General features: G+C 52.5%; 1 protein-coding gene across 1 annotated transcript in view; it reads right to left on the bottom strand.

Moving 5' to 3' along the window:
- Window positions 1-12,116, bottom strand: part of JADE2 (jade family PHD finger 2) — a 78,221-nt gene that overhangs the window by 23,484 nt on the left and 42,621 nt on the right. Inside the window, exon 5 of the mRNA XM_009890910.1 lies at window positions 3,693-3,904. Within this exon, the coding sequence (XP_009889212.1) occupies window positions 3,693-3,904 (212 nt within the window). The remainder of the gene's footprint in view (window positions 1-3,692; window positions 3,905-12,116) is intronic.

The following is a 12,116-nucleotide window of genomic DNA, read 5'->3' as shown; positions in this document are numbered from 1 at the left end:
AAGAGAAGGCGAAAAAGGGGAGACCTCAGAGCCCCTTCCAGTGCCTAAAGGGGCTCCAGGAGAGCTGGGGAGGGACTCTGCATCAGGGAGGGGAGCGATGGGATGAGGGGGAACGGTTTTAAACTAAAAGAGGGGATACTCAGACTTAGATATAAGGACAAAATTTTTTACAATAAGGGTGGTGAGACACTGGCCCAGGCTGTCCAGAGAGGTGGTGGATGCCCCATCCCTGGAAACATTCCAAGTCAGGTTGGACGGGGCTCTGAGCAACCTGATCTTGTTGAAGACATCCCTGCTCATTTTTGGGGGGGTTGGACTAGATGAACCTTTAAAGGTCCCTTCCAATCCAAACCATTCTATCATTCTAAGGACAAGTCTACGGCCAAGAGAGTGAGAATTAAAGGACTCCGGTCGCCCACAGAGCTCCCCGGCCTGCTGCCATTGCGCAGGAGGCAGAGAAGCCAAAGTGTTTCATAAATATTGCTCTTCCATACTTGGGGAAGAGCCAAATGATAAGCCTACCACATAATGATGATGATAAAATAACTTTCCACTTCGGCCATAACTCATGAGTGTATTAAACAACTACTACTAAAACTAGACAGTTTTTAACCATCAGGTCCCGATAACTCACACTTAAAGGGTTTTCGGAGAGTGGCAGACAACTGCCTTAGGCGCTGACGTGGGGCTGCGTCACTATTTTAAGCCAGGCGATGGAATTAACTCTAGATCTGGCTGCCCCGACGTCCCTCCGGAAGCAGGCGGGCAGTGCCGATACGGATCCCCAGCGCTGTCGGCTGCAAACTGAGCCCAGGCATTTATCTACTTCACTTCTAGAAGTTTACCCCCAAAAAACCACAGCTTTTCACCCTGCCGACACAGGTCACCATCACCGCGAATGACAGTGCTGCAGGTGGGGACGGGGGCAGAGGGGGCGCGCGGAGCCGCGTGAGCGTGGGAAAAGCGTATCCTCAGTCTTTCCTGGCCCAGAACCGACTTTATAACACGGCTTGAGGTTGCCCCCGAGCACAAATCGACTCCGAAAGTGATTTCCAAGGGGAAAAAGCCACTTCATGAACAGATTATTGGGATAATAAGGAATTAAGGGAGGTAATATCATTGTCGTGAAGTCTACACAGTTCAGAGAGACTTTAACTGTGTGTTTCACAGCACCTCCAAATCCGACAGATAAATCATTCCCGTAACAGTTTTATAAAACATCTGATTTAGTACCAGACAAAAATCAGCCTGTTATGTACTACCAGGAGAATAAACTGGCAGACTGGTCTCAAAATCCAGGGGAAAACAGGAATTATGACCAGGTGTGCATCTCTAGCAGAGTCTTGGCTCTCAGTTATTTATTCCTAGCGGTTTTAGAGCAGCTAAAGGTGCAGTTCTGCTCCAAGGAGAAAATACTACAGGGTTTCTGTCCCAGACAAGGAGCAGCTCTGGAAATGAAGTGGTTTATCAGCTAAACGCTCTCCCACTCCAGCACCAGCCAGAAGGTGCTCCGGGAACATGGAGCCAGAGCAATGCTGAGTAGGAGCGGAGCAGCTATTTTTATTGCTGCGCCTGTCACGGGTGCAACGTCACCCAAAAGATGATGCCAAAAAAAAACCCCGAGGAGGATGCTGAGCCACAGCAAAGCTTGGTGTGGTCCATGCAACAGAGGGAGGGCTCGGCTGTGTCCCCACGCCCGGGCATGGGGACTCGGTAATGACAGGAGCACGGGGTGGTGGTTGGAAGCTGGAGACGGATCATTCCCCTGCTAAAGAGGAGCGCGATGTTGCCACCGCGAGAGCGATGAACCACAACGATTTAGCAGCGGGGAGTGGGGGGAAGATTCTTCCTCCTTGCTGAGAATTTCAAAATGAAGATTGCATGTGTTTTCCAAAAGCTACGCTTCATAGGAATTAATTAACAGCAAGCCTCGTGGTTCATGTTATGCAGATGAGATGATTACAACAATAACCTTCCGGCACCATAACCCACCAACGTGTGTCTGTGCACAACCCTGCCTCTGCCCGTCCCGCTGGGATGCAGGAGGATGAGGCATCTCTCCGGCCGTGTCCCGCGGTACCCCAGCTCCTCCCCGCCACTGCCCGAATACACAAACCCCGTGGCATCGGCACCCAGATACGCTCAGGAAAGCACCGTCCCCAATAAATTTCAGATGTGGGGCTGGCAAAGGCACGGGGTTACACCATGCCGTGCAACACCCCGCGCTCTGGCTCTGGACTTTCTGTCTTAGGGCATAAACCAGAGCAGAGATTAAATCACAGGCATCTTATGGGCTGGCATCGGGCTTAGGGCTGGACTCTGCTCCCTGAAAACAATGGAAAATCTCCCCTTTTCCTTCAACAGCCTTGAAATCCAGCCCACCGCATCCCCTTCTGCAGCACTGCTCTGCTCCCAGCACCGGGGTCGCTGCTGAAAGCGGAGGCCGTGGGGTGCCACGGCCCATGGGGGGCACAGCCGGGGTCCGTCCATCCCCACGGCAGCCCCACGCACGCTGACCTCCCTCCCCCTGAGCCCCTGCCTGCCAGCACGGGTCAGCTCACGGCCTGACATTGCCACTTGGGCTTGTTAAAAAAACCCCAACACACGAAAAAAAAAACCACCAAACCCAAACTCCAACCCTGAATCGTCCCGGTATTTCATGGAATCTGATTCACTGATGGAAACCATTCAAAACACCCACCTCCCGCAACTATAGATATCTCCAACGCTCTCCCACCTCCAGGAAGCGTTGATGGAAAAGCTGCCCAAAAGATGAGCAAATGGCTCTCTTCAGAGGGGGAAAAAAAAAAAAACCACCAAAAAGCCCACAGAGAGGGTGAAGCCCAGGAGCTGCCACCACCAGCCCGGCACCGCACGGCGCTCCCCCTCGAAGCACGACCAGCAAAACCTCCCCAGGCCCAGGTGGGACGTGGGGTGACCATCGCACGGCTGCCTTCTCCTCGTCAAGGTTTTCCCCCCACCCCCAGCAAGGGCTTGAAGCATTTGCATTCGATTCTAAAAATAAAATTATTTTCCTCCAGGCAGCAAAATAAAAATGAACTCCTACAGTCGTACAGCAGGGAACCTGGGACAGGGGCACCCTGCGGTGTGAGACGGCGCTCGTGGAACTGGGAGGTCCTGCCAACCCCAGTATAACGCTGTGGAGGACACTGGAGGTCCGGGCAAGCCCACCCCTCCGGCGAGTGCAGGGCTGCAGCCCTGCATCCATCCCAGCCCACCAGCCAGTCCCGCACACGGTGCTGGTCACCCCTGGGTGTTAAAGGTCCCACGGCTGCAGCTTAATAAAGAAAAATGGGGTAAAAAAAAAGAAGAATGAGCACATTAATGGAAGAGGAGGCATAAACTAAAATATCACAGAGACCAGAGGATGAGGAGGAGGGGGCAAAGCAAGCTCGCAAGAAGTGGTTTTCAACCTCTGGTTGTGCATTTCTCTGGGCACTTACGAAGAGTTTCTTACTAAGAAAGTAAGAAAAGGAACTTTGCTGGCTGCCAGCTGCCCGAGACCCCACTTGCTACGCTCACTCCGCTGGAGCCATGCTGGGAATCCATCAGAAAAGCTTAACGGGGCTCTACAGCAGCTGAGGGGAAGGGGGGCGGCAGGGATGGCAGGAACCCAGAGGAAGGTATCGCAGCGTGATGTGCGGCCGCCCTCCCCGGCCGCGGGGGCTCACCTGGTGCACGCAGACGTTGCACTTGTCGCAGAAGACCATCTCGTTGCCGTCCTCCCCCTCCGGCGAGCGGCAGACGTCGCACACCACGTCCTCGTCGTACTCGATGCCCAAGCCCTCCTCCGTTTCGATGGCGATGTTCATGTTCTCGTAGCACATGGTCTCCAGCTCCTCCAGCACTCGCTCCAGGGTGATCTCATCCAGCTCGGGCTTTTCTGCAAGGCAGAAGGCAGAGGAGGACACTGATGCGGCTCCGGCGCGGGAGCCCATCCACCTTCGGGGAACGTTTTGCAAAGGGCTGAGCGTTTTAGATTGCAACTCGAGAGGCAAAAAATCCACGGCAACGGTACGAGCAGCGATTCGGAAAACGGCTGCTCCTAACTCGGGATGCAGTTTATGTTTCATAGACAGTAACAAAATATTGCTGCTGGCTGAGAGGGAAGAAACCCATTCAGCTGAAGCAATGCGGATAATTAGGTCTGACAGTTTAAATGTTCAAGGAGACAAGTTTTGCAAAGATGCTTTCTGCAGCGAGGGCTCAGACAAGCTCTGGCAACACGAAGTCAATGCTTTAATTGTTAAGACTGAAAATTGACCCTTTTAAAGCTAATTAAATGGAACTGTAAAAGTGAAGCCAAATGCTGAAATTGAGGACAAATAAGGGTGTTTTTTTTTCCCAGTTGGGTTAAGTGGAATCAGAAGGTCAGACACTGCCGTGTTGTGTTTTGTTCCCCCTCTACCAGGAGTCTTAGCGGAAAGAAGTGGCAGAGGTGCTTTACCAGAGGCTCCTCCAGAGCGCCAACCGGGAATACGAGTCCAATAACCAGGAGAGGCTTTTTCAGAGCAGCAACCTCCAGCAGCGGGATGCGCGGCCGCCCTGGCAGGGGAAATGCTGCCGGCCAGGAGCTCGGCAGCACCGAAACGGTGCCACATTGAACGCTGCTGCCAAAGGCACCGCCGCTCGCCCGCACGCAAAGATCCCCGTGCCACAAACGCAACGCGAGGTCACTCCAGGTAAGGTGGAAAAAAGACGGAAAAAAAATCCCTCAGCAGCAAGAGTGAGGTTCTCCGTGAGGGGTAAAAGGCAGAGTTAAGCCCCCACTGCACCCCGTCTCCCCGTGAGTGCTATTTCAGTACAGAGGTGCGGACGGAGATACCAGCAGGATGCGACACAAAGCATTTAATTTTTTCATTTCATTTGTGTATATTATCCCTGATGTTGGCCAGGATGCTCCAGAAAGCACCAGAGAGTGGAGAAGCCCGACCCGCGCTGCTGTCCACCTTCCCTGTTGCAAGGCAACGGGAGAAAAAAAATCTCATTTATGAGCAGAGAAAGGGACAAAAAAGGGCTTGAGGAAGTACTAACATGAAGCAGTTATTCTTTAAATGTCCAGTGAGAAATTTGCCATCCTGGGCATGTCTAGCGCCACAGTGTGACATCCCTGGCCCGGGTTGAGCTCTGGGTGTCACCGAGAGGCCCCCAGGGATGGGGACGGAGGGGACATGGGGTCTCTCCAGCTGGATGATGCCAGTGGAGGATGCACCTTCCCCTGACAGCCACGGACCGGCTGAAAAACTCTGTCAAGGGGGAAAGCAACCCGTAGGCGAGCTCAGCAAGCGAACATACCATTGTCTGCCTTTTTAAGCTCTTCCCCAATGTTTCGCATTGGCACAGTTTCCCTCGGCTTGACAAGTCTCTGCAAACATCCAGCCTGGCATTTTACTCGTCTGTGTCGAGTCTGAGATACCATCTAAGACAGACAACACTGTTCCCTATCGCAGCCCTTTCAAGGGCTCGGGCTGCCGCGTCGCAACACGCCGAGGAACCTGACGATACCTGTTTTATTACGGAGCAGCCTCGGCACTGGATCTCGGCGGAGCCCAGGGCTGGCCCAGGCTGCCCGCCCCGGGGCTCAGCGATGGGAAGCATCCCGCTCTGGCACAGCCAGCCCCGCGCGCCGGAGCTGGGACGGAGCCACCGGTTTGCTCTCGGCATCACGCCGGTCGGATGCAAGAGGGCAGGGGAGCGGGTTACAGGCAAAGCCAGAGCATTATTTTTGCCTTAATGGTGTCTCTTTATAAACACACCACCTGAGTTGCACTTAAGAGAGCCACAAGCCATGACTTCACGCCAGTGTTAAACAAGCCCAGCAAGAATATACTGCTCTCGGTCAGTGTTTCAAGTCCGCATCCATGACCATGATCCGGGGCACCGGAGCGCCAGCCTGGAGTTACTCCCTTTCTCCCAACATTTCAGGCTCTGCTCTCCTGAAAAGCAAAATGATCATTGAAGCGTTCCTGGTACTTTTGGTACTTTTCCCCACGCACTTTCCAGAGCCGCCCCGTGCTGAGGGCAGAGGGCAGGCAGAGAGCCGGCAGCTGCAGGCAGCGCCAGGAAGGAAAGGGAGGGGGGTTTCCACAGGAATCACGACCCCGACCTGCCCGCGGGGTCGGGATCACGCTGGCTTCGCCACCGTTACCGTTTCACCTCGAGTGGAAAGAGCCGGTTCCCATCCCACCTCCTGCACTTCCCATCTGCAGCGATGCTCCGGCATCACCAGCTTAACCCCGGGGAGAAAGTCCCCGCTGATCCCAAAACTCTCGCACCGGAGCAAGACCAGCCCTTCCCCCCTCCGCCGGGGTTTCCGTATCAGCCCACGTGCAATGGAGTCGTTATACCGCTACATCGAAAAATATAGATCTCTCCCTCCTTCCCGCACACACGCGCGCACGCTCTCACACTCCATTTAGATGTAATTACATTAGGAATTTGTTTGCCAAGCGCCATTCAGAATACCTCGGAGCTTATTGAATTGACAATTGCACTTGATGGGGATGAAGCGATTAATCGCTTATGAAACACTAAACAATGGGGCCTGGGGGTGAAGTGCTTTTTCCATTTGTGCTCCATTTATCTCCTTCTGCATCATATGAAGTTTGTGCTATTAAACTCCATTCATAAAATTGTCATCTTTTTGGCTGCGAAAAAGCTATCTGTATTGATCGTGGCCAGCTAAATAGCAAAACCAAAAATACTCCACCAAAACACTCCCTGTGTACATGCACAAGTGACACTGTTATTGTCCCCAGGGAAGGAAGAGCAAAGACCCAGATACTGATCTTGGCTACAATGAAGAAATCCAGCGACACCCAGAGAGTAAGTCACGCTTGAGACCATCACCAGGACTGTGGACTCTATCCATCCCCTTGGTCACTTGGGGTCAGCTCTCCCGGCTGTGTCCCCTCCCAACTTCTTGTGCTCCCCCCGCCCCGAACCTACTCACTGGTGGGATGGTGTGAGGAGCAGAAAAGGCTTGACCGATGAGCAACAACCGAAAACACCAGTGTGCCATCAACACCGTTCTCATCCCAAACCCAAAACACAGCACTGTACCAGCTGCTAGTAAGAAAGTCAACTCTATCTCAGCTGAAACCGTGACATTCTCCATGCCTTATTCCCTACCGTTTACGGCATGCTCAGGTCCCACACTATCCAATACATCCTTATCAACCACCACCCCGCTTCCCATCCTTTGATATAACACACAGATATCTATCGTTCCCTTAGTCTATGGACCACCCCTGTGGAATGTCATCTTTGTGGCCTCCTCTGGCCCTGCTCCAACAGGTCTGGGTCCTTCTTACGTTGAGGACTCCAGAGCTGGACGCAGCACTCCAGGTGGGGTCTCACCAGAGTGGAGTAGAGGGGCAGAATCCCCTCCCTCGCCCTGCTGGCCACACTTCTTTTGATGCAGCCCAGGATCCGGTTGGCCTTCTGGGCTGCGATCGCACATTGCCGGCTCATGATGAGCTTCTCCTCAATCAGCACCCCCAGGTCCTTCTCCTCAGGGCTGCTCTCCAGCCATTCCCTGCTGAGCATGTAGTAGTGCTTGGGATCAGATGATGATGCACTACAGGAGGTCTCCAGATCTGATTCAGGAAGGTACAACGTGGAGGAACCTGGCCTTTCTTTTTGAACTTTGCTCCCAGCAGAAAACCCTTCCCTGTGCCTCTGCCATCAGGGTCTGCCACGATCCCTGCGGATCCGCAGCCGCCCAGCATCCCTGTTGTCCCCAGGGGGTCCCCGAGGCGCCTGCCCCAACCCCACACACCTCAGCTCCCCCAGACTTCGGAGCAATTGCCCATACCGCAGCTGAAACACAGAATTTAAATATTTTAACCCAAAGCACCGAAGTCACAGCACCGGGTCTGGGAGAACCACCAGGCACATTCCTTTACACAAAGCCGCTCTCCGCTATAATTGTTTCTGTAATATCGCAATTTATGTGGCATGAAGGAGCAATATTCTTCTGCTAAATGAATTCTCAGCGACTCCTTGTCATGGTGTGAGCCGACTCACTGCGTGGTGAAGGAAAAAAAAATAGGTGGAGAGCCACCTTTCACAAAACGGAGACCAATTTCTGACTAAACTGTGCTCCACTAAAATCAATTTACTGAAACAATAAATCCTTTTACCGCACGGAGGATACCTGGAGATAAAACAGCTCATGAACAAACAGTCATCAGGACTGCAGGCTGTGCCATTAGTTGATTCACAAGCTACAAATCTTGGAGTCTATTTTTCAGTAAAAATATATATGAAGAGGCAGAATTACTGTTTGGGTTTTTTTTTCTGAATAAAAAAAAAAAAAAAAGAAAAGCACTTGTGAGATGCTGTAGGCTTACCTCGTAACATCTTTGAAAAACTGAGAGAGAAGGGATGCCGGCTCCCTGATGGGACAGTGGTGTTCACACATGGCATGGGGACCATGGGCTCCTGAGATCTCCTTCCAGCCCACCGTCCCTCCAGTTCGCCCTGGGGGGAACCCCTTCAAACCCGCCCGCTTCAAATAGGTGGAGAGCCACCTTTCACAAAACGGAGACCAATTTCTGACTAAACTGTGCTCCACTAAAATCAATTTACTGAAACAATAAATCCTTTTACCGCACGGAGGATACCTGGAGATAAAACAGCTCATGAACAAACAGTCATCAGGACTGCAGGCTGTGCCATTAGTTGATTCACAAGCTACAAATCTTGGAGTCTATTTTTCAGTAAAAATATATATGAAGAGGCAGAATTACTGTTTGGGGTTTTTTTTCTGAATAAAAAAAAAAAAAAGAAAAGCACTTGTGAGATGCTGTAGGCTTACCTCGTAACATCTTTGAAAAACTGAGAGAGAAGGGATGCCGGCTCCCTGATGGGACAGTGGTGTTCACACATGGCATGGGGACCATGGGCTCCTGAGATCTCCTTCCAGCCCACCGTCCCTCCAGTTCGCCCTGGGGGGAACCCCTTCAAACCCGCCCGCTTCAGCTCCTGCCTCCGCAAAGCTGTGCCGAGGATGCTTCTCCCCTCGGAGGTCGGGAGAATGAAAGCGAGCCGAAGGTAAAAAGCCCCGGATAGATGCTCAAACTCGAGTTTAGGCACCGCCGTGCAGAAGGACGCTTTGGGAGAAGCACAATTTGCCTCTGAATAAGACCGGGAGCTGAGCACCCGCACCATCAAGACACCCATGGGGACACCGGCCACCCCTGCCCCGGGCTGGGTGCTCCCCTGGGCATCCCGGGGCCTGTCCCAAACCTCCTTGGCAAAGGTCAGGGGATGACAGACACCCACCCGACCACCAGCCCAGACCATCTGGGATGCCCGCAGCTACCTCTACCCCATCACCCGCGGGCACACAGTGCCTGGGAGATGCAGCAGTTGTCCATTCATCGTTTATCAATGTTGTTTATAAAGACACCCTTAACGTAAAGCGTGACCAACAAAACAAACTGCGACACGCAACCTGCGCGAGCTGAGCATCCGCAGCGAAACTTCCAGATATTTTGTTACTAACGCAGCCTGCTAACGCACTTAAAAGAGTTACAGGAACCAATTATCACCCGTTCTGCCACCCACCGACATCAATTATTGCTCAAATTTAAGATGATGACAAAATGGTTCAGAAGCCACTTTATAAGCCGCTGTCTCTCTCCAGCGATGCTCGGCACTGACAGAGCTGTCCTGGAGCACTTCTGATGAAAGCCTCCTCGCTCCATCCAACAGCAAAACTCCGAACATTGCTGGAAACTACCGCAATTACCGCGAGGAATTTATGGAAATAGCAAAACAACGACTTGACATAAAAACCCGTCGCGCTGAGAAACGTGGAGGCAAAACGTCTAGAGCTTCTCCCGCTGGTTTCCAACCCTGCTAATCTATACGTTAACACAGCTCTGCTGCAATATCTGTTTATATAAGGAGTTAAATACGCTCAGCTTATTAAGTCGGGGTATCGACACCTACGTTAAGAGCAACAGCTCGCCAGCAAGCGCGAGCGTGGCACCTGCCTCCGGGTGGCTCAGGCGAGTCCTCCTCCCATCAATACCCACGGCGTTAATCCAGATCAACGGCGCTGTAATTGAGAACAGCTTCCAGCCCTAAATCTGTCCCCGAGATACTTCTATACATCAGTACCTCCATTAAATACATCTCTTGATGGTAACATCCCACCCAGTGGTGGAGGATTTGCCGGTTTCTCTATCCGGGCACCGAACGGCTCTGCTGCCAAAATGATTACTCGTGCAACGCGCTTATCATCTCGGCGGAGAACAAAGATTTCAGGCTCTGCGCGGATGTTTGTTGTGGGCTGCAGCGCAGACGTGTTATAAACCAGCTCCAAACTGGCAGGATTTCTTCCAAACAAGAGAAAAAAAAAATTATTCCAAACAAACAGACCCTGAATTATTAATGGGTTGAGCTTTCTTGAGCGATGAGCGGCGAGCGGGGCCAGCCCGGGTGCGGGGGCACAGTGGGGTTCCATCGCCCGAGCGGTCCCTTACGGCTGTGAGCTGGGGGAAAGACACTTGAAAGGTGGAAGCGGCGCTGGTGGTTAAAGGGAACGGGTTCCACTACAAAAAGGACAGACCTCCACACATCCTGGGGTCGGGGGGAGCATCCCTGCAGGGGGACGGCAGCCCCGGGATCCCCCGCATCGGGGGGCGGGGGCCCTCATGGCAGGGGTGGTTCCCGCCCGCGGACCCGGTGGGGAATGGGGCTGCGCCTCTGCCACCAGAGCACAGCGGGGAATTGTGCCCAAAGTCATTAAAATAACAGAAAAGCTTCAAATGACAGATATTAGGGGGGGTGTCCTGCACAGCGGATGGAGCCTGGCCACGGTGATGGGCACCCCTGGGTGGGTGGCAGCGGTGTAGGGACAGGCTCTGCCTGGGGACTGCCAACGGGGGGGTGGGGGAAAGGGGATCCTTGAGCCCTGAAAGGATGCGGTGGGATGGAGATAGCCTCAAGCAAGGACTCCCGGCGCTGCAGGGCGGCCAAGCAGCCGCTCATGGCAGCCTCTGCTCCACTGAGCACATCTTCCCCGGGGGTTACTCCACCGACTCTGGCTTATTCCACGTCTACTTGACCAATCTCACCTCCGCCGAGGGAGGTATCATCTCATTAGTACACAGACATATCTCAAGTATGCAGTGATGAATTCCCCCCGGAGCTTCCAAAGCAATACATGTGACCTTTGCGTGTTCCTGCCATAAAATCCCAGGAACACCTCCAGCTCCCAAGATAGAACCTGTGGTGGGCATATGTGAGCAGCATACACCATATGGATTAAGTCAAGGGAATACTTAGAAACTTCGATTCTGCCTCCAGCAAAATTGATTCCGGCAACGTTTTTAGCAATTTCTTGAGGATTTTCCCTGTGTTTATGAAGTGCCGATCACCGCAAAGGGATCTTTCAGCCTTGGCCTTTGAAGTCTCTCTAGCCCCGCTCTTACAATAGCTTCACATTTAGTGGAGATCACAAAATACAGCATAAAACGGTAATATTAAAGCGAAGACTTCCCCCTAAAAGGAAACGCCTGTGCTGCCTGGAGTGGCGCACACATAAACCTGGTTGAGGGTTTCATTCAGACCCCTCCAGACCCCCTTTTTTCACTATCTCGTATCGCAGCAGCAACAAATAAAACATTGAGGCACGGTTAACTATTGATTTCATCTGTAGCACACAGAAGTTCCTTAAACAGTACATTTCTACCCAGTACAGTAACAGCTCCTGAGGCACCTTACTGGGGTTTTAAAAACTATTTAAAGCTGGTTTACGTGTAAAACTTTTGCTTTTCAGAGCAATTCCACCTGATTGGGAGAGGAGCCAAGCAGAGCGCAGAGAGCTGGAGCTATCTGGAGGTTTATCTGATCTCGGGTGATAAAATTCCATCCCTGGGGTGACCTAAAAAGGACTGGAAAAGGCATGTGCTATGCGCTACGTGGATCAACGCTGCGCTAACGGCAAAGCGAGATGGATGATCTCATAGGTGTTTTCCAGCTCTCCTCCCCGCCGCTCCTCAAGAGCCAGTCAGAGATCAGGCTCCTTCTTTGTCATTAAATATTTTGGCAATGACACATTGTGCCCCTGGACTGCCCAG

This window comes from Charadrius vociferus, unplaced genomic scaffold, assembly GCF_000708025.1.
Source record: "Charadrius vociferus isolate BGI_N301 unplaced genomic scaffold, ASM70802v2 scaffold370, whole genome shotgun sequence".
In the NCBI taxonomy this organism is placed as follows: domain Eukaryota; kingdom Metazoa; phylum Chordata; class Aves; order Charadriiformes; family Charadriidae; genus Charadrius; species Charadrius vociferus.
Note: the sequence above shows the minus strand (reverse complement) of the source record. Positions and strands in the feature narration are given on the sequence as shown.